The sequence below is a fragment of the Trachypithecus francoisi genome, unplaced genomic scaffold (assembly GCF_009764315.1).
Source record: "Trachypithecus francoisi isolate TF-2019V2 unplaced genomic scaffold, Tfra_2.0 Lachesis_group5, whole genome shotgun sequence".
In the NCBI taxonomy this organism is placed as follows: domain Eukaryota; kingdom Metazoa; phylum Chordata; class Mammalia; order Primates; family Cercopithecidae; genus Trachypithecus; species Trachypithecus francoisi.
In genome coordinates, this window is record NW_022681470.1 from 111660422 (window position 1) to 111678812 (window position 18391).

The following is an 18391-nucleotide window of genomic DNA, read 5'->3' on the forward strand; positions in this document are numbered from 1 at the left end:
AGGAATAAATGATGGAGAGGAAAGGAAGGCAAGCAGGCTACGATCTGGCGAGAAAGGTTTTCCTGCCATCTGGTGGCTATTCCTGGAACAACACTTTCTATGGCAAGAGAAGAAAATGACAGGTTTCATCAGGGTCCTTGGCTGTGTGTGTGTGTGAGTGCAAGCAGCATCATTCCAGCCTGGAGCTAGGTGGGGTGGGGGTGAGGCCTCCTCCAGGAGTCAGACTTCTTGCCTCTTTCAATGTCGGTGCTCCTAGAGGGTGAGGCAGGAAGAAGAGCTTCCCCAGGCCCCAGCATATTCCGTTCTTCACAGTGCTGAGTATTCAGTGGGTGTTTAATAAGTGAATACTTGGGGCTGGAATGTTAGAACAGGGGTGATGTCAGATCCCCTAGTTCATCTTTACCTTCTACTGAAGTTTGCAAAAGGGATAGCTATCTTGAAGAGAGGGGCAGAACTTTAGAATATGCCTGTTCCAGGGGAGTCCACCCCGCAGCACCCAGGAGTCCCCTGCCTCCTAGTCCTCGCTTTCAGACCTCTGAACACGGGCACCTTCCCACCCTTGTCCTTCCCTGGGGTGGGCCTCCACACACCCCGCCCTTGCCAGGCTGACAAGTATAGCTTTTCCTGGCAGTCAGACGGGACAGGAGTTTCCCCTACAGGGTCTTTAAAAACCACCTTAAAGTGGTTCAAGGTCCTTTAAAAAAGACCACCAAATACCATCCTTATTTCAGATGCAGTTTCACCTGGAAAAATCTAGACAGCAAAGGATCTCCCTCAGGAAATGGTTGCAAAGATGACAGGAAATTAGATACGGGGAATCGCTGGACCCCAGTAGGGCCCTCTGCAAGTGTATGCGTTATTAATACCTATGACAGTTCCTAGGAAAATACAGAGATGAACCTGCCCACACTTCCCATGCTGCTCCTCAGCCAGCCAGCACCCACAACCCCCTCAGCAGTCCTGTCCACCCATCCCAGTCCAAGCTTTTCCCCCCAGAGTTTCCCACAGGATCCTTGGTCACCCATCCCTCTCCCTCATTGCAAGAGCAGGTGAGAAAGGCAGGAAGGGTTTGGTAAGAACAGACACTTTATTGCACACCATGGTGGGGGAGAGAGGAAGAAGGGTCTAGGCTGACAATGCCTCATCCCCTCCCCTGGGCTGAGTGGTTTTGACCCAGGGCTCTGACCAGCCATGGGACACAGGGACTTGAATTGTTCTGAACTTATGCCAGAACCCAAAGTGACAGCCTGGTGTGTGTGCTTGCGTCTGTACAAAGCAGAGCTTTCAGTGAGAAGGGGCCCTAGGCCCCCTCCCCCAGCCGAAGTCACCAGGCCCCAGTGAAGCAGCAGACCTCACATCTCAGGGCCTATTTGAAGGATACAGGGGTGCTCAGGGAGCCAGGTTCATTCTAACTGGTTCAGTTTCCAGCTCTTTTCACAGTAGGGAGTACTCTGTGGGAGTGGGATGGGGAAGTTGGGGTGAGGAAGGGCAGAAAAGCAGCCCTTCTGCCTGGTAATACCGTAGACCTGTGCAGTGCCTGGGACCATGGCTCCTGGGTCCCAGTCCCATGACCCACACAGGCTGACTCAGAGCGGGGGTTCTCCTGGCACTGGGAAAGCAGCAGCCCCTGCACATGTATTGCTGGAGGGCAGGAGCCGACCTCACTGGCATTCACTGATGTGCCCTACCTGTTCAGCCCCCATCTGGGCCTCGGGCTTCATGTTGCCTCAGTGAGGAGGGCAGAAGGCTCCCTGAGCAAGAAGCTGGTGATGGGGCTGGAGGGCAGACACAGGTAAGGGATCAGGAGACTGTGGACTCTTTCAGGCACATCCCGGCCCTGGAGTTCCCTCTGCCTTCTGGTGGGCACTGTTTGGACAGCACCAAAGCCAGTGGGGGTGGGGACCCTGTGAAAGGACTTGGGGACCTGGTCCTCTCCTGCTCCTCCAGGATTCTGGGGCTGGTTCTTAGCTCATCAGGTGACCCCACCTGCCTTTGACTCCAAAGGCGTCAGAAGTACAGTGGGGAGGGGGCAGGTGGCCCTTTCCAAACACTGTCAGGACCGCATCAAGGGCAAATGCAGCAGTGCTGTGAGATTCCTCTTGGGGTCTCGCCATCTTAAGAATCCTAGTACTTTTCCTCTGGAGAAGAGCTAGCGATTCTACTGGGAACAGCAAGAAGCTGACTGGTAAATACATTTGAGGATTTTTTTTTTCCCCTAACGCCCTCCTTCCCTGTTTCTGGCAAACCCAGTGGTGTGAAGGCAATGAGTCACCAGCAAGAAACACATGCCTTTCCCCAAAGCAGGGGGCTCCCGAGGCACCCTGCTGGCCCTGAGACTCCCCATAGATAGAGCCGAGAGGAGGAGGAGGCAGGGGGAGGGAGCGTGGTCTTTAGGAAGGTGGTGAACACTGGGAGTCACAGATCAGCACACTACACACACCCACACTCACGTATGTGCACACCATACACGCACGCACACACACACCCTGAGCTCTGGGCCCTACGTCTAACACACAGCGAAGACACAGCAAAAGCTACAGGGAGCACTAGCGCGCCCACACCTAGCAAGCATACAGCCCCAGCTCAGCCCCTCCCGCTGAGGCCTGGCCCAGCCACACGCTACAAAATTAAAAATATATCAAATATACAATGAAAATAGATCTGTACAGCACTGAGGATGAAAATAGTCCACCAGCCACAGTATAATATTGGGTTTGTCATTTAACAGCATTTACACCCACATGTACAGAGTGAATATACAATAGAAACAGAATATATAGAAGAGTATATATAGTAGAGTGTCTCTCCTGGGGCTTTGCTTTTCCTGTTGCTAATTCTGTTTGGGATTTGGCAAGGGGCCAGGTAGGAGGTGTTGTCAGGTGAGGGGGCCTGCGGTGGGATGTTGTGCCCCAAAAGCTCATCTCTTTGAGAGGTGGGTCTCTCTCTCCCCTCAAACACTCAGGAAAGGCAGGTAGGGCAGAGGGGGCTAGAAAGGGGAAGGTGTGGAAGAGGGATGTGTAAGAGAGATGGCAGGGTTGGGGGATAGACCGCTTCCAGGCTTGGGGGGACAGTAAGGAACTGGGGGGTGAAGGAGGACACCCTGATTCTGGTCTGTCCCTCCAGGTCCTAAGAGCAGTCTGAGCCACAGGAGTGACGTGGGACCCTTCGTGAGGGTGTCCGGGTTGAGCACTGTGGCCTGTTTCTGCCCTGCCCACCAGAGCTCTCCGAAAGATGGAGCCAGTATTCCCTCCTTTCTCCCTCCTTTCCTTCCTTCCCCCACCCCATCCATCCATCCATCCATCCATCCAACCCCATCCCCCAATCCATCCATCCATCCATCCATCCATCCATCCATCCCTCCCTCCCTCTGCAGACATTAACTCTTGGGTCAGGTTCCTCCCTGGCTGCACTCTGAGAATGGGTTCTCTTCCAGAGGAGGCCCTGAAGGTAATGGTGGGTGGGGTGGCTGTTGTCAGCTGCACCCTTCTGCACAGGCTGGCCTCCATTCTGAAGACCAGCCCTTGCCTTTGGCAGCCTCTACTGCCCACAGCACTGCCTGTGGCACTGGTCACTATGGGCCAGGAAGGCTTGGGAAAGGTTTCCAAAGTGTCTGCACATGATGTGCACACTGGGTGGCTGTGCTTTTATAATAAGCAGAGTGAGTGGTGGCTCAAAGGGGCAGTGAAATTATCTGTCTTTCCCCAGGAGTGAGGCTTCCTGGGGATAAGCCCCTGAACTCCGGGGACCCCTGTTCCAGGGGAAAAGCTGCCACTAGACAGAACATTGGACCCCAGCTGAGGAGGGCGGGAAATGTGCTTCACAATTGTGCTCCAAACTATCTAATTTGTGCTGGGAACCAACAATTTGTGCTCTGGAAACCTCTCCTTGCACTGTTTCCTTCTCTCTCCAGGAAAGAGGCAGAGGCCACCACTGTGGGCTGGGGAGGGGTGCTGGGGACAGGGAGATGGCTAAGTCCTAATTGAGGTGGGGAAGGTTCTGGTCCCAGTCACTGCACTCCCAGACAAGATGCAGGAGCACACACCACCCACCCCGGGCAGGGCCAAGGACATGGGAAGATTCCACCCAGGGACCAGGGCAGAGGATGTTCCTCACCTTCTGCTACCAAGGCTCATGCTCAAGCCGAGGGCAGCACCCACCTCCGACAACAGAACTTGGGGCTTCTGCCTATGCCCTCCCAAGTCTGAGCCCTGAGCCCTTCTGCCTTCAAGCAGGTAGCCGCTTAGACTAGGAGCAACCCCGTCTGGGCTGGGCAGGATGGTGTCCTGTTCTCGTGGCAGAGTGAGCCAAAGTCCACTCTCCTTCCCTGGCCCCAAGGCCTCTCACCACCACCATCTGGCGGCTCAGGGCACCCCAGAGCCCTAAGAACTGCAGGTGGCAAGTTACAGGAAGAGAGGGAGGTGAGTGACTCCTGCAGTGGCCACCTGGAATCTTCCAGGGACTGGGAAGCCGGACTAATGGGTTGTTCCAATTACATGGCTGCAATCTGGTGGAGGCTCTTGGAGGGCTAGACGAGTGGGGTCCTGAATTGGGAAACAGAGCTGCTTCCAGCCTCCTGCTCAGGGCTAGGGAGCAGAGTCTTCTGGGACTGAAGAGGGGAGTGAGGCAGGGCAGACCCTCTCTTCTTGGGCAAAGGGCCTGGCCTGGGCCTGGTGACCACCTTGAGGAAGAAGCCAGGCCTGGACGAGTGAGCAGGTTGAGTGTGGGGGGAGAGGCGGACAGGGCTGGGGCAGTGGTCACAGCTCCGACTCAGGGGTGCTGGCCAGGAGGTAGCCGCTCCCATAGCGTCCATTGGGGTTACCACCAGTTTCCAGGGGCGATGTGCTGCCGGGCCCCAGATAGGAACGGTGAGTGGGCATGGGGGAAGGTGCCTCACTGGGCACCTTGCTGAGGATGAAGCGGGTCTCATCGTTCTCCTCCAGGTTGGAGATGTCCTTCATCATGCGGCCCTTCTTGTAGGACACGGAGAGGGTGTTGGAGCCATCAGAGAGCAGGTGGAAGTGTCGCAGGACGAACACCACAGGGATGGGCAGCGTCGCCACGACGATGAGGGTGATCAGGAGCGCCATGGCCCAGTTGGGGAAATACAGGTAGCGCTCGGCCGCCTGCAGGTGGGCTGCCTTAAGGGCTGCTGCCGGCACTGTGACAGCCCTCCCCTCCCAAGCCCTCCAAGACTGCTCTCCTGCCCTCACCCATGGCCTTCCACTCCTCTCCCCTCCCACCATCCTGGTCAGGCATAGCCAAGGATGGGGGTTGATAGGGGTTTACCTGGTCACCTTGGTGAAAGGGTCTAGGGTGATTTCTACTATTATAAAATGGACTAATTCCACTCCACAGGCATGGAGAGAGAATATGGGTTAGAAAGACTGGATAAGTGCATTAATCCTTCTAAGCCTCAGTGTCCCCATTTGTGCTACAGGGATGATGCCACCTCTGTCTTTGGGCTGTTGTAGGATTGCGGTTTAGGTGTGAGGCACCTGGCAGGGCCTGGCACATAGCACCTGCCCGAGAAAGGTGTATCCCTATCAGCGGTTGCATTAAAGGCCTGAGAAGATGCAAATGTCCCTGGGGTTTGGGGCCCCAACCCTCACCTCCTCCTTGATCCAGGCGCTGTAGCCCGGGGGCGTGACCCCCAGCTGAATGACGCTGGCTGTGGTGAGTATCGCCATGCATAGTGGAGACACGAACTTCCACATGTAGAAATAGAAGCGGTAGGGGCGGAAGCCCAGCATCTCCGTCAGCTCCTGCATGAACCTGCCAGGCATAGCAGAGGGTCCAGCAGTTGGCATCCCTCAGTCACACCTCCCTCTTCCCCCTTCACCATTTCCTCCAGAAAGTCTTCGTTTCCCAGTCCCTCCCTCCTGGGCTCTTCTATTCTTCACATTCAGTGCTCATTGTGTGTGGTCTGGCTGGCCCCTGGGAAGGCTCTACTGTCCTCCTCTAACTTCCTCTGATTCTGTCACATCACACCCCATCCAGAGATATGATAGGGCCCACCAGACACACCCTGGGCAGGTGCACGTCTGTTTTATGTATAGACAGCTTGTGTGTTCAGGGAGTGCCTAGCCCTTTCACACTGGCCTGGCTGAAGGTTCCCCCTGCTGGAAAAGCAGTAGAAGTGCACTTCTCTAGAGTCCAAAGGTAGAGAGCTGCCCTGACTCAGGGGTTTCTCACGAAGGGGTGAGCAGAATTCGGAGGGCCGGCAGGTTTGTGCTTGAATGGCATACAAAAGAATCATCTTTACCTCAGTAACCCCTAACTGAAATATTGCATTACTTTCTATTATATTATGAATGCAAGCAACCACAGTAGTATTAACAATACCCGTGACTGTAGCCAATAGATTAAATTACAGATATTTTCATGTTACATCCCAGTTATGGAAGGTAGCGTCATTGCTGATTTTCATCACTACTTCAAAGTTACTATTGTTATTAGATCTATAGCTAGATCTTGTAACAATGCATTAAAAATAAAATGCTCATACATTACTATATCACAGATTTTAAACAATATTTCGCTATTTTTCAATATTATTAGTTTCTTATATAATCCTACACATTTTATCTTATGCATTTACAATAACAGGAGTACAGGGACATCACCAGACTGCCGAAGGAGTGCGGGACACAAAAATCAGCCAGAGTCCCTTGTGGCAGTGTCTTACAGCCCTGGCCCACAGCGGGTGGAAGCAGAGGAGTGTCCTTTCCCCCACTCCCTGTCCCCTCCTGTGCTCTCCTAGGAAGCAGACGGCCCCTGAGAAGGAGCCCCACTGCCAAACCAGGTCCAGGCATCAGGGAGGGTCAGACTGAGTGGGTTAGTGGAGGTGGGTCTTGCCAAGGACAAAGACAATGTGGTCACGGTTGATGCTAAGTGAGTCAGAGAGACCTAGTTCTAGAACTCCTGGGAACACGTATTTGCCCTAACTTGAGGGATGAGGCCAAGAGCTTACAGTAAGTGTACGACTGCCCTAGGCTTAGGCTGTGAGACCCAATCCTTTCTTAGGGCTGAATCCTTTTACTCTGCACGACCCCAGACTTGGGGCCAAAACCACACCTCATCTCATACCCCTATCTAGGCCCTTACAACTGTGAACAGGCTGCTGAAGTCTACACGTTCTCCGAGGGCAAGGGCCTATTGTAGACCCACTAAGCCCTTCATAAAAACTTAACAGAATTCTGAAGAGTTGGTACCCAGGAAAGGTGCTACGGTAATTTAAGGATGATGCGAGGACCTGCACCCAGGACACCCAGTCCTCAGACTGGCTCTGTTTCTCCCTGGACAAGTGGCCTTAGGCAGCCCTGTCCTTGCACTATGCCTCGGTTTCCCTAAATGACTTGTAAGGGTCCTTGCAGCTCTGCCATTGTGACTCTATGATCTGCCTCTCCAGGGAGTCATGACAGGACAGACCCCTCCTCCCGTCCCACCTTTCCCCCATGTCCCCCTTACTTCTTGGTTCCATAAATCCAGGCCACAGCGATGTTCTCAAGGATGACAATGAGAGTGAGTGGCAGGGTGGCCGAGTAGTCATCGAACATGGTGACAAAGTAGTTTCCGGAGCGCTGGACGAACAACAGCCCCACGAAGAATGCAAAGACACAGCAGCCCACTACAGAGAGCCGGGAGGCCGGTGTGGGGGCAAAGGTGCAGGGTGGGTGGGGCCCTGGGGGTCTTGGGGCACCCAGGCCCCTCCTATCACATCCCTCCCCCACGCATGCCTGCAGCCCTCCTGCCAGCAGGCCCAGTCCTGCACGAGGGATCCAGATGCTCAGGTTCTAAGCCCCGCTCTACTAGTCGGGGAGCAACTGAGGAAGGCATTGTGTCTAACTTTCATCCCATGCCTCTGCCCCAGCACAGTGCCTGGCCCATGGCAAGCGCTCTACTTACTTGCTGCATTTAACTTAAATGATTCATCTGATTGTTCCCAGTCTTTTTCTCCACCTCAGTTTCCCCATTTGAGAACAGAAAGATACCCGCTCTAGGGATGCAGGTGAGAGGTATCCCTATATGGGCCCTAGATCAATTCAGCAGACCCCAAAGGGAACTGTGGACCGGAGTGACAAAGATGGAACAGGGCGCAAGGCCAGTGAGCGCCCCTGCCCAAGATGACTCAGCACCCCTACCCGAGATGACTCAGCAGACCCTTGGGGAGAGGGGTAAGTGAACCAACAGAGAGGCCTAGATGCAGGCCTCCCAGCTCATGTTTGCTCCACATTTCCAAGTAGCTTTCTCTTCCTGGCTTGTGAGTGCTCATCACTGAGTGGCACAGCCAGGCTCCAGCTGTGTCCCAGTGCAGGGTGGAGCCTTCTGGGTGTGGGGTCATGAAGGACCCAGTCAGAAGCCAGAACAGGATTGCTGTCCACAAGGGCAGCCTGCGGAGCCCGGGCGTGGGGGCAGGGAGGAGTTACCTGTGAACATCTCCTTGGGTACCTTGAAGGTGTCGATGATGGGCGTGGTGATGCCCGCCATGGTCCCGATCATGCTGCCCAGGCCCAGGTTGATGAGCATCAGGAAGAACATGACGGACCAGAACGGGGAGGCGGGGAAGTGCGTCATGGCCTCAGTGAAGGCGATGAAGGCCAGGCCTGTGCCCTGCACGGACTGAAGGTGGAGTGGAAAGCAGGACCTGTGAGGTCACCCCTCCCCGGGGAGACTGCTGCTGCCTTCCTTCTGCCCTTTGAACTCTGGAATAACTATTCCCTCTTCACAGGGGTTCCCACCTCCACCTAAATCCTGTTGATTTTGGCCAGTGGGTCTCCAACTTTAGCAGGCATTGGAATCCCCTAGAGGTAGCTCAAAAACACCAACTTGGGAGTTCACCTATGGGACCTAGAATCTACAGGTCGTACCAGGAGTTAGGTGATTCAGAAGAAGATGCTCATGTTTAGAAATACACCCAGCTCAGGACCCTGCTCCTCTAAGATGTCTTCCTAATTGCTCCAGCCACACTGTGGCCGCTTCCAGCTCAGAACTTCGGAACTGCAGATCTTCATGCAGTGGTCTCAGCCTCGGCTCTCAATGGAAGCACACTGGGGCCTTTAAAACACCCACACCTGGGTTTCACCCCAGGGACAATGACTAGACTGGTCTGGGGTGAAGCTGGGTGTCGGAGTTTTTTGTTTTTTTTTTTTAAAGCAAAAACAAAAAAAACCCAGGAACTCTAATAGGTAGCCAAGGTAGAGAATCACTGCTTTAATGACTGGGCCATGCTTGTGGCTCAGGTGACACACACTGCCGCCTGTCACTTATACATTGCCCTGTAATATTCAGTGATTATAAGGGAACATTTCTTCCCCACTAAGTGAGTGTATAATTCTTGTCATTTGAGTGCTATCGGAGTTGTATTTTATGAAAACACTGCTATAGTTTTATTCAGAGAACCAGGCCATGCCCAGGAGAACTGGGCAGGGTTTTAGAGAACGTGAAAAGGGGAGGTCCTTTATGCTGCCAGTCACCTGGGGAAGAATCCAGGGCAGGGGACCCGAGATTGGGCTCTCTTGCTCTTGATCCCCGGGGAAGGGGTCAGGGTGCAGGATGCAGCTCCCTCAGCATTAGGACGGTGCCAGTCCAATGGAGCTGACTTTTAACATGGAGCCCGGGAAAGCACCCTCTTCCCCGGTCCCATGAAGGACAGGGTTGACCCAGGCTGATGGGAGCTGGCTCTGCCCCATGTGAGCCTTGGCTCCAGCCTGGTTCCGAAGACGCTGTGGGTATGTCCCTTTCCTGTTACCCCTTCTGACAGAACAGTCATTTTGAAAGTGTCCAGCTATGTAAGTATAAATAGAAGCAAGGTGTCCTAACTTGGGCCTGAGCATTAAGGAGCAGTCAGCAACCCCCAGCACCACCCTAAAGTCTAAGTATCATCGTGGCAGTGAGATTGGAATGGGGACAGGTGGGGGAGGGCTAGAAGCATCAAGGGGTGGTTCTGAGCATGGGCTCTGGACCCAACTAACTGGATTTGAACCCTGCCTCTCTCATTTACTAGTTGTGAGACCTTGATCAAGCCCCCCACCTCATAGGCTACTCATCTGTAAGGTAGGGAACAATATGAATACTCAATTCATAGAACTGTCTTGAGCATCAAAGGAGACAGATAGCAACGGACAAACACTAACGTCAACACTTCTTTGATGCATACCAAGTCAAGGCACTGTTCTGAGTGCATTACCTATGGCAGTGACTGGTGCACGAGAAGCCCACTCAGTAAATAGAAACATCGTCCCATACACTTACTGTGACTTCTGAGAGGTGTGTGTCTGCCCTACTCCTTGTCTAGGCTCAAGCCTACCTCTGGGCAGGGACTTTGGCCAATACCTTTCTTCCCTTTCACTCCCTCTGGACACATAGCAGATCCTTGCTTACTAAGTAAACTAATGACTACCTGTCAGCATCCTAAGGCCTGAGCCCAAGCTCCAGCCAGCGACAGCTGCTCTCTGGGTTCCTGCCTGTCCTGGGAAGGGCAGCCTATCCCCGCACCTTGTCCAGCTCATCCTCCAGAAGGCAAGGGTCAAGGCCCAGGGCTGAGAACTGGTCTTCCTTCACGGTCATGATGACATTGTACATCTCCATGTAGTCCTTTGTGGTCAGGTGGGAGAAGTTGACGTGGGGTGGGATGAGGTCCCGGCTCAGGACATTGGTGTTGAGGTACCCTAGGATTTTCTCAGCATTCCTGCAGCACAAAACCGAGGGAGCCAGGTAAGAAGGCAGGGATGGGTAATGGGTGAGATCCTGGAGGCTCCTCCCAGGCACCCAGGTGAGACCCTCATGGGCCACCAACAGAGGCATTTCTGAGCTTGTCCTTGTGGACCAGAGCTGGTGGGGACAGAATGCTCCTCTGATCTCCATTCCTCAGCCTGAGTGGAGGGGACCTCTCTCCCCATGCACACACCCGCCCCCTACTCCCAGGTAAGGTAGACAGGGAGAAGGAGGGACAGGAGGAGAGATGCCACCTACTCGACCACACACTTCTCATTCATGATATTGGCCTTGAAGCCCAGCACGGCAAATACCACGAGGGTGGCCAACACTGACGTGAAGAAGTTGATGAAGGACACCAGGGCGGCATCGAAGTGGCAGTTGTTGTCCTGCTTGTTGTAGCTGGAGAAGGCAATTACACCACCAAAGCCCAGGCCCAAGGCAAAGAAGACCTGGGTGGCTGCCTCCCGCCACACCTGGGGGTCCAGCATCTTGTCCAGCTATGGCAGAGGACCAAGCAGAAGGAAGAACAGAGACACAGAGAAGATGGTTTTATTCATGTGCACACCCCCTTTCTCACATGCACACCCCCTTTCTCACATGCACACCCCCTTTCTCAGCCTCAACAGAGTTCAGAGGCAGCAGCCCATAGTGGTAAGAAGCTGTGTGAACTTGGGCAATTTCCCTAACTCCTCTGAGCCTCAGTTTCCCCAATATACAGATCACAAGAGTATCAACTTCAGAGGATGATTGTGAAGCCTTGGTAAGACAACATACATGCTGAGTGCTTACATAGTAATTTAACTGCTACCATGGCTTACCATGCAGCCATCATACTAAGGAACATCATCAAGGCCATCACATACGGTCACGTAGTGCACAGCTCTAGAGAGGGCCATTCACTTAGACTACAGTGTGACAGATGCCTCCTAGAGTCCTGCAGTGAACAGCTTGCACAGCAGCACAAGGAAACTGAGAATACCAGAATGTCCATGATGCCTTCTCCACCTCAAACTCCTCTACCTCATGGAAAGAAAAAAAAACAAACCACCTGCTTCTCCCCACCACCACCCAAGCGGAAGCACAGAGCCTAGACAATTCCTAGAGAAAGGGCCCCCGCCTAAGCCTCCATCTGCCCTCACACCTGACAGAAGCCTGAACTGCAACAGCATTTGCATGGCATGGAGCAATTTCCAAAGCCCCTTTCCAACCCATTTTCCTTTTACTGTTTGTTCCTTGGGGCAGGGACCAAGCCTTGGACCCGGCATGGAGCTTTAGAGTCTCAGACAGATCCAGATCCAAATCCTGACTCCCATGTTTAAATGGCTATGAAGCCTTCAGGAAGTGGCAGTGACTGTGTTATGAGCCTCGGTTTACTCATCTGAAAAAAGGGAATAGTAATAGAGGCTCTGAGTGAATGTGAGGATCAAATGTATAGCAACAAGTAATGCCTGTACATAGTGGCACTCAATCCTAACAGAGTGATGCTGACCTAGTCAGGACAGGGTGTTTTGTATTTTGCGGGGGTGCAGGAAGCAAGGATTACTATTCACATTTTTAAAGGGTAAACTGAGACCCCAAAGATGAAATTGCTTGCTCAAGGTAATGGAGCTGGTTAGTCAGGGCAGAGTGGTTACTAAAATATAGATATTCTGGGCCAGGCCCCCACCCCCGACCCCAGCACTAACTCCTGACTCAGTTTGCCTATCACTTATACTCTTTAAAGCATTTTCCCCTGCAACCTGTGCTGCTGAGGTGAACCTAAGTGACCTCACTCCAGACAGACTAAGGAGGTAAGGAGCCAATTAGAGAGTTCACTTCCCTGTGGTGACAAGCCCTGTGTGGGTCCTGGCACCCCCCTTCTGAGTACCTGTGGGTAAGTCCACATCTGAACAGTGAGGTGTTGGACTTTAGGGTCCATCTGGACCTTAGCTGTCTTTAATATCACAGCCCTAAATAACATCCACGTCACAGGGCCCACTTGCCGCCATCTCAGCAGCTTCCTAGGCACGTCTCAACTCCTGGCAGCACTCCACCAGCTGATATGTCGGCAAGCTCAGAGGATTGGCAGAGCAGTGAGGCTGAGGGTGGCAACCCCCCATGCTGAGGGGAAAGAGGTGGGGGATGGCAGTCGAGCCTTTGAGCTTCAGGGCCTGGGCACAAATGGAGACCAGGAGGACTGTCTGGTCAGAGAGCATGTGTGCTCCAGGGGAGATTAAGGTCCCCTATCCAGCACAAAATAAGTAAAACCATCTTTAGTCCACCAAGAAAGCCCAGAACCCAGAACTTAAGGATCTAAGGGCCCGTTGGCATCCATGAGGAGACCCTCTCCCCAGCCCACCCCTGGGTACTTATTAGGTGTAAGGTGTCAAGGCCTCCCTGTAGCAATGACATATAGCCACTCATCCATTAATCTCTGAGCACCTGCTGTGGGCCAGGCCTGGTGCCAGGCAATGCAGAGACCACGGGGAACAGAGGCAAGCAGGGTCTCCGAGTTTACACTCTAGTTGGAGAGAGACACATTGGTCAAATGATCCCACGAACAAATGCTAAATTGCAAATGTGACAAGGGCTGTGAAGGCTGGGCACCCAGTGCTCCGAGAGCCCATAAGAAGGGGATTTGAACAAGTTGGGAGGCCAGGCCAGAGGAAGAGGTCCTCAAGCTGACATTTGAAAGCTGATGAAAGCGAGGCCATGAGGGGAGGGTACAGCATTCGGGAAGAAGCGTAGACAGAGGTTCTGAGATGGGACAGATGATGGTGTGTAAAAGAGAATGGAAGCTGCCAGGGTGGCTGAAGCAGTGAGGGTGAGGTGGGGGTGGCACAGGTGGGGCTGGGAGAGGAGAGAAGTTAGATCAAAGGCCTGTACAGATCTTGTCTTTAAGAAAGCACGTAACCCGAGAAGCCACCAAGGGATTTAAAGAAGTGGCGACACATTGTTCAGTTCCCACCTATGAGTGAGAACATGTGGTGTTTGGTTTTCTGTTCTTGTGATAGTTTGCTAAGAATGATGGTTTCCAGCTGCATCCATGTCCCTACAAAGGACGCAAACTCATCCTTTTTTATGGCTGCATAATATTCCATGGTGAGAACTTAAAGTATAATAAAAAAAATGAAAAATAGATAAATAAATAAATAAAGAAGTGGCGACACAATCATGTGCATTTCCAAAAGAAATAAGTGGATGCAGCAGACCTTCGAGGAAGCAGCTTCTGGGGTCCAGGCTGGAGGGGACAGTGGCTTTGCTAAGGGGCCGGATGGTGCCAATGGAGAGATCTTCGCAGGACAAACCAAGGAGACCTTCGGGATGGACTGGAGATGGGAGATGCTGGAGAGGGAGAGGCTGAGATGAGGGCCATGTCTCTGGCCTGCATACCTGAGCAGGTGGAGACGGGGACAATGGGACAGGAACAGGTTGATGGTGTTGGGCAGGGAGGATCAAGACATTAGTTGTAGAAAGGTTGAGGTGAACATGTCTTTAAGACCTCTAAAACAAAATGCCAAGTGGTCCGCTGGACAGATGAGCCTGGAGTCAGAGAGAGGCAAGCTGGAGATAGACTTTCTGAGTAGCAGGTGTGCCGGCAGGAGCTGAGGCTGTGGCTGTAGTTACAGAGGGATAAGAAGCAAGAGCCTGCTCCTATCTCCAACACTGAATGCAGGGAAGAGGGAGAGTCTCCTGAAAGGGAGTCAGAGAAGAAGTAGCAGAGGCAAGAAGAAAACCCAGAGCATGGAGGAGGAAGGGTCAGCGCTGCCAGTGACAGACCCTGAGGGAGTCCGCACAGGAGGCTGCTGGGGGCTTCAGGGCTTCCTCGGAGTTGCTCCCTGGTGAGAAGCCAGGGGAAGTGAAGAAAGGAGAGAGGTAGAGGGGAGGAAATGGAGGCAATGTGGATAAGCAGATCCTCCGAAAAGCAAGCCACGGATGAGGAGGAGAAGAGCAGTATCAGAAGAAGGCTATGAAATCCACGAAGGGTTGCATTTTTGTATGTTGTCTTGATTTCGTTTTTGTTTTTGCTTTCGATGGAGTGTCTTGAAAAGCTGGAGGGTAGGATGTTGGGCGGGGCGGGGTTGGGGGAAGCTGTCCTCTATAGGACTACCCTTGGGCTACTCATTTGAGAGAGAAGGGAGGGAGGACAGGATGGGGCAGCTGCAGGCAGGTTTTATGGTCGGTTTCTGTCTCTGTCATCTGAGGGAGTTTCTTGGCAGCTTCTGTTTTCCCTGTAAAGCAGGAGGCAAAATCATCTGCTAGGGATGAGTATGCCGGAAGGAAGGTCAGAGGGTGTGGAGGATTGGAAGGGTTTAAAATAGCCACAGCAGAGCATGGGAGAGCCAGGTGACCAGAGAAACAGGGCAGGGCTGTCCTGTACTGCTGGGGGCCCACCCCCTTGCATAGGAGGATGACCAGAGAAACAGGGTAGGGCTGTCCTGTACTGCTGGGGACCCACCCCCTTGCATAGGAGGATGTCTGGTTTTTAAAGTAAGATGAAATGTTACCTTCTTTACAAAAGTAATACAGGCCCACGGTTCCTTATCTAAAAGCCCTGGGGGCTGACTGGTTTTGGAATGCAAGCTTTTGTTTCTAATTTAATTTTAGAGAGGTAATGTGATGCATAAGCTACTTAATTACATAACACCCCCAGCGGGGTCTGGGGCAGCACCCTGTAATCAAACATATTAGTATTTCTGCAGCAAAATATGAATATTCACACCAAGTGAATCCATAAAGACTATAAATAGCCTCACATCTGTGCAGGTCATTTTGCTTCCAAGTGAGTTCTGGAGGATCAAAACCAAACCAAGGCCGGGCGCGGTGGCTCAAGCCTGTAATCCCAGCACTTTGGGAGGCCGAGACGGGCGGATCACGAGGTCAGAGATCGAGACCATCCTGGCTAACACGGTGAAACCCCGTCTCTACTAAAAAAAATACAAAAATATAGCCGGGCGAGGTGGCGGGCGCCTGTAGTCCCAGCTACTCCGGAGGCTGAGGCAGAGAATGGCGTAAACCCGGGAGGCGGAGCTTGCAGTGAGCTGAGATCCGGCCACTGCACTCCAGCCTGGGCGACAGAGCGAGACTCCGTCTCAAAAAAAAAAAAAAAAAAAAAAACCAAACCAAACCAACTTTTGTTTTTCAGGACTCTTTGGATTTTGGTATTGTGGATAAGGAAATGGGGGCCTGCACTGTGCCTAGTAGAAATTTGGAGAATAGAAAAGGAAAAGAAAATAATCATAGTTCCACTGGGAAAGGACTTGTGTTCATTCCCATCTCTTGGGTGAGTTTTTGAAAAATAATTTTTCAAGCATGCTCCAGAAATGGGCATAAGGGTGACTTCTCTGGTATTCACAAATGTCAATCACAACAGCCCTACTGCAATCTGCTGGAGCCTGGGCGCTTCTCCTAGGCTAGAAACCAGGACCTCATGGCTCTGAGCAGTTTGGTGAGTTCTAACTACGAAGAATTATGAAATTTTCTAAGAGAAGATATGTTGGGATGATTAAATCAAGTTTAGCCGAAAGCTGCCTCCTTACATATTTTAAGTTTGGCCTAAAGGTTTCTCTGTACATCATGAACTATAAGAAGTGGAGGTGTAAACAGACTGTAGCCTACTCTTGTGCCAATCACTGAGTTCTGGCCACCAATCACTGAGTTCTGGCCAATCAAATGTGGCCAACTGTTCGAACCGACTTCAAATAAGGCAAACGCCGAGCTGTGACCAATCCAGCTGTTTCTGTACCTCACTTCCGTTTTCCATAAGTCACTTTCCTTTTTCTGTCCTTAAGTCTTCTTCCATCACATGACTGCACTGGAGTTTCTGAGCCTACTCTGGCTCAGAAGGCTGCCCGATTCACGAATCGTTCATTGTTCAATTAAACTTTTAATCTTAATCCAGCTGAAGTAAGTGTGTGTGTGTGTGTGTGTGTGTATGTGTGTGTGTGTGTTAACAAGATGAACACAGCTCTGTTCATGTCGCTTGCATGCTGAAAAATCTTTGATGGTTCCCCACTGTCTTCTAGAAAATCTTTTTCCATTCCTTTATATTCTGAACATTCTAAATGCAGGTAACTTACTCCTCTTCAAAAGCACCATGGTCTTTCACACCTCTGGCCTTTGCCTAGGCTGTAATTGTTTCCTGAAATTCCTTTCCTCCTACTCAGTTTCTGGTAAACTCCTACATATTTCTCAAAACCCAGCATGAATATCATCTCTTCTTTAAAGCTTTTCCTGACTGCCTCTGGTCCTTGAGCTCACAGCTCTTGTCAATACCCGCATCACAGTTTTATGTGTCTTGTCTTCCTTTTAACACTTTGTGCTTAGGGGTGGAGCCCATCTCCTCTCCTGTTTGTATGAATAGTGCCTGGCATGTGGTAGAGAAGGAAAGAGTCAGGAGCACGAGAGAGAGAGAGACTGGACAAAAGTTGACCTTTTTCTATGAGTTGTGAGCTGAGCAGGAGGGACCAGACAAGGGGCTGCAAAGTCGTACCAGCCTTTTGGGCTAAGACGCTGTTTTCTAGAACAAGAGGATAATCTTAGGACTTCAAACTTCTACTTTCTAAAACATGGCTATTTTAACACTGGCTTCATTTTATTACCCTTTCCTCTTCTCTTTCTTTCTTTCTTTTTTTTTTGGTAATTATTTCCTTTTTTATCTATGTCAATCATTTTTACAAAAAGGTCCAGACTATCTGTAAGACCCAAATTCATACCATCATTAGGATTTCCATCACTCCCTAAACCTATAAGGTTTAGGATAAATGAAGATGTGAATCAATTCCTCAGCCTAGTCACAGTTCAGGGCCAAATTTCATAAATGGAGGCAGCCACTCCTGGGAGGATACCACAGTGCCAAACTGCAGATCAGAGCCGGCCCTATATAGCTTGGAGAGTTCTTGGAGGATGGAATATTCAACAACTTTGGATTGAACAAAAATTTGTTTGTTAAGATTGCTCTTTTTCCACTAAAAAATTATGGAATATTTATTATAAAATGTACAAAAGTAGAGAAGATAGTGTAATGAATACCCATCACCCACACACGCATCACCCAGCAAACTGATGGAACCAAATCTGACATTGATAGGGCCCAGGAAAGCATCTGAGGGTGAACTTGACCTTTGAGGAGAAAAGTGCCTGGTGCAGGTGGTCCTCCCTTCCAGCCTGCAGCTTGGAGGGGTACTCTTGCTGATGGAGATGACCGCAGATGCCCAGCGCTAATCTGGGGGTAAATTGAGCCTGGCACCTTCAGTACATAATGAATTTAAGGCTCTTTCCAGGATTCCTGGGGTGATGGTGCATGATCTCTAACAAGCAACAACAGAGGATGAACCCTTGCCCAGACTCAGAAAACCCCACCCCCCTTCCAGGCATCAGGATATGACTGCAAGAGGAGGATGGGCAATGGGCTTTTCCCTCAGAAAAGAGGGCTCACCCCCTCCTCGGGGTGTCTGCTCTAAAACAGAGGAACAGCTTCCTGCTACTTCTTCAGCATGATGGCTGAACTACTTCCTCATGCAGGGAAACAAAGTGTATCAAGGCGTTTGACTCATGCGCATGAAGATGCTTTTGAATCCACAAGCAGTTGCTGAGCCCTAGCCTGAGCGCATGTGTGACAGGAGCACACGCCCTTGCTTCTCAGCACTGCTGTGCACCTGCCGGTGTGGAGCCAGCCAGGGCCACGAGGCACCAG

At 51.6% G+C, this 18391-nt stretch overlaps 1 protein-coding gene and 1 pseudogene across 2 annotated transcripts in view; both read right to left on the reverse strand.

The window, feature by feature from the left end:
- Positions 1–1068: 1068 nt before the first annotated feature.
- LOC117075127 lies at positions 1069–3530 on the reverse strand (annotated as a pseudogene). Its single transcript, XR_004433858.1, has one exon. The product of XR_004433858.1 is annotated as an uncharacterized LOC117075127 (transcript).
- Positions 1069–18391, reverse strand: part of SLC6A17 (solute carrier family 6 member 17) — a 53085-nt gene continuing 35762 nt past the window's right edge. Inside the window, exons 7-12 of the mRNA XM_033197204.1 lie at positions 10972–11213; positions 10495–10687; positions 8427–8619; positions 7468–7627; positions 5610–5772; positions 1069–5123 (exon numbers count right to left, since the gene is read on the reverse strand). Of these exons, the coding sequence (XP_033053095.1) occupies positions 4755–5123; positions 5610–5772; positions 7468–7627; positions 8427–8619; positions 10495–10687; positions 10972–11213 (1320 nt within the window). The 3' untranslated portion in view covers positions 1069–4754. The remainder of the gene's footprint in view (positions 5124–5609; positions 5773–7467; positions 7628–8426; positions 8620–10494; positions 10688–10971; positions 11214–18391) is intronic.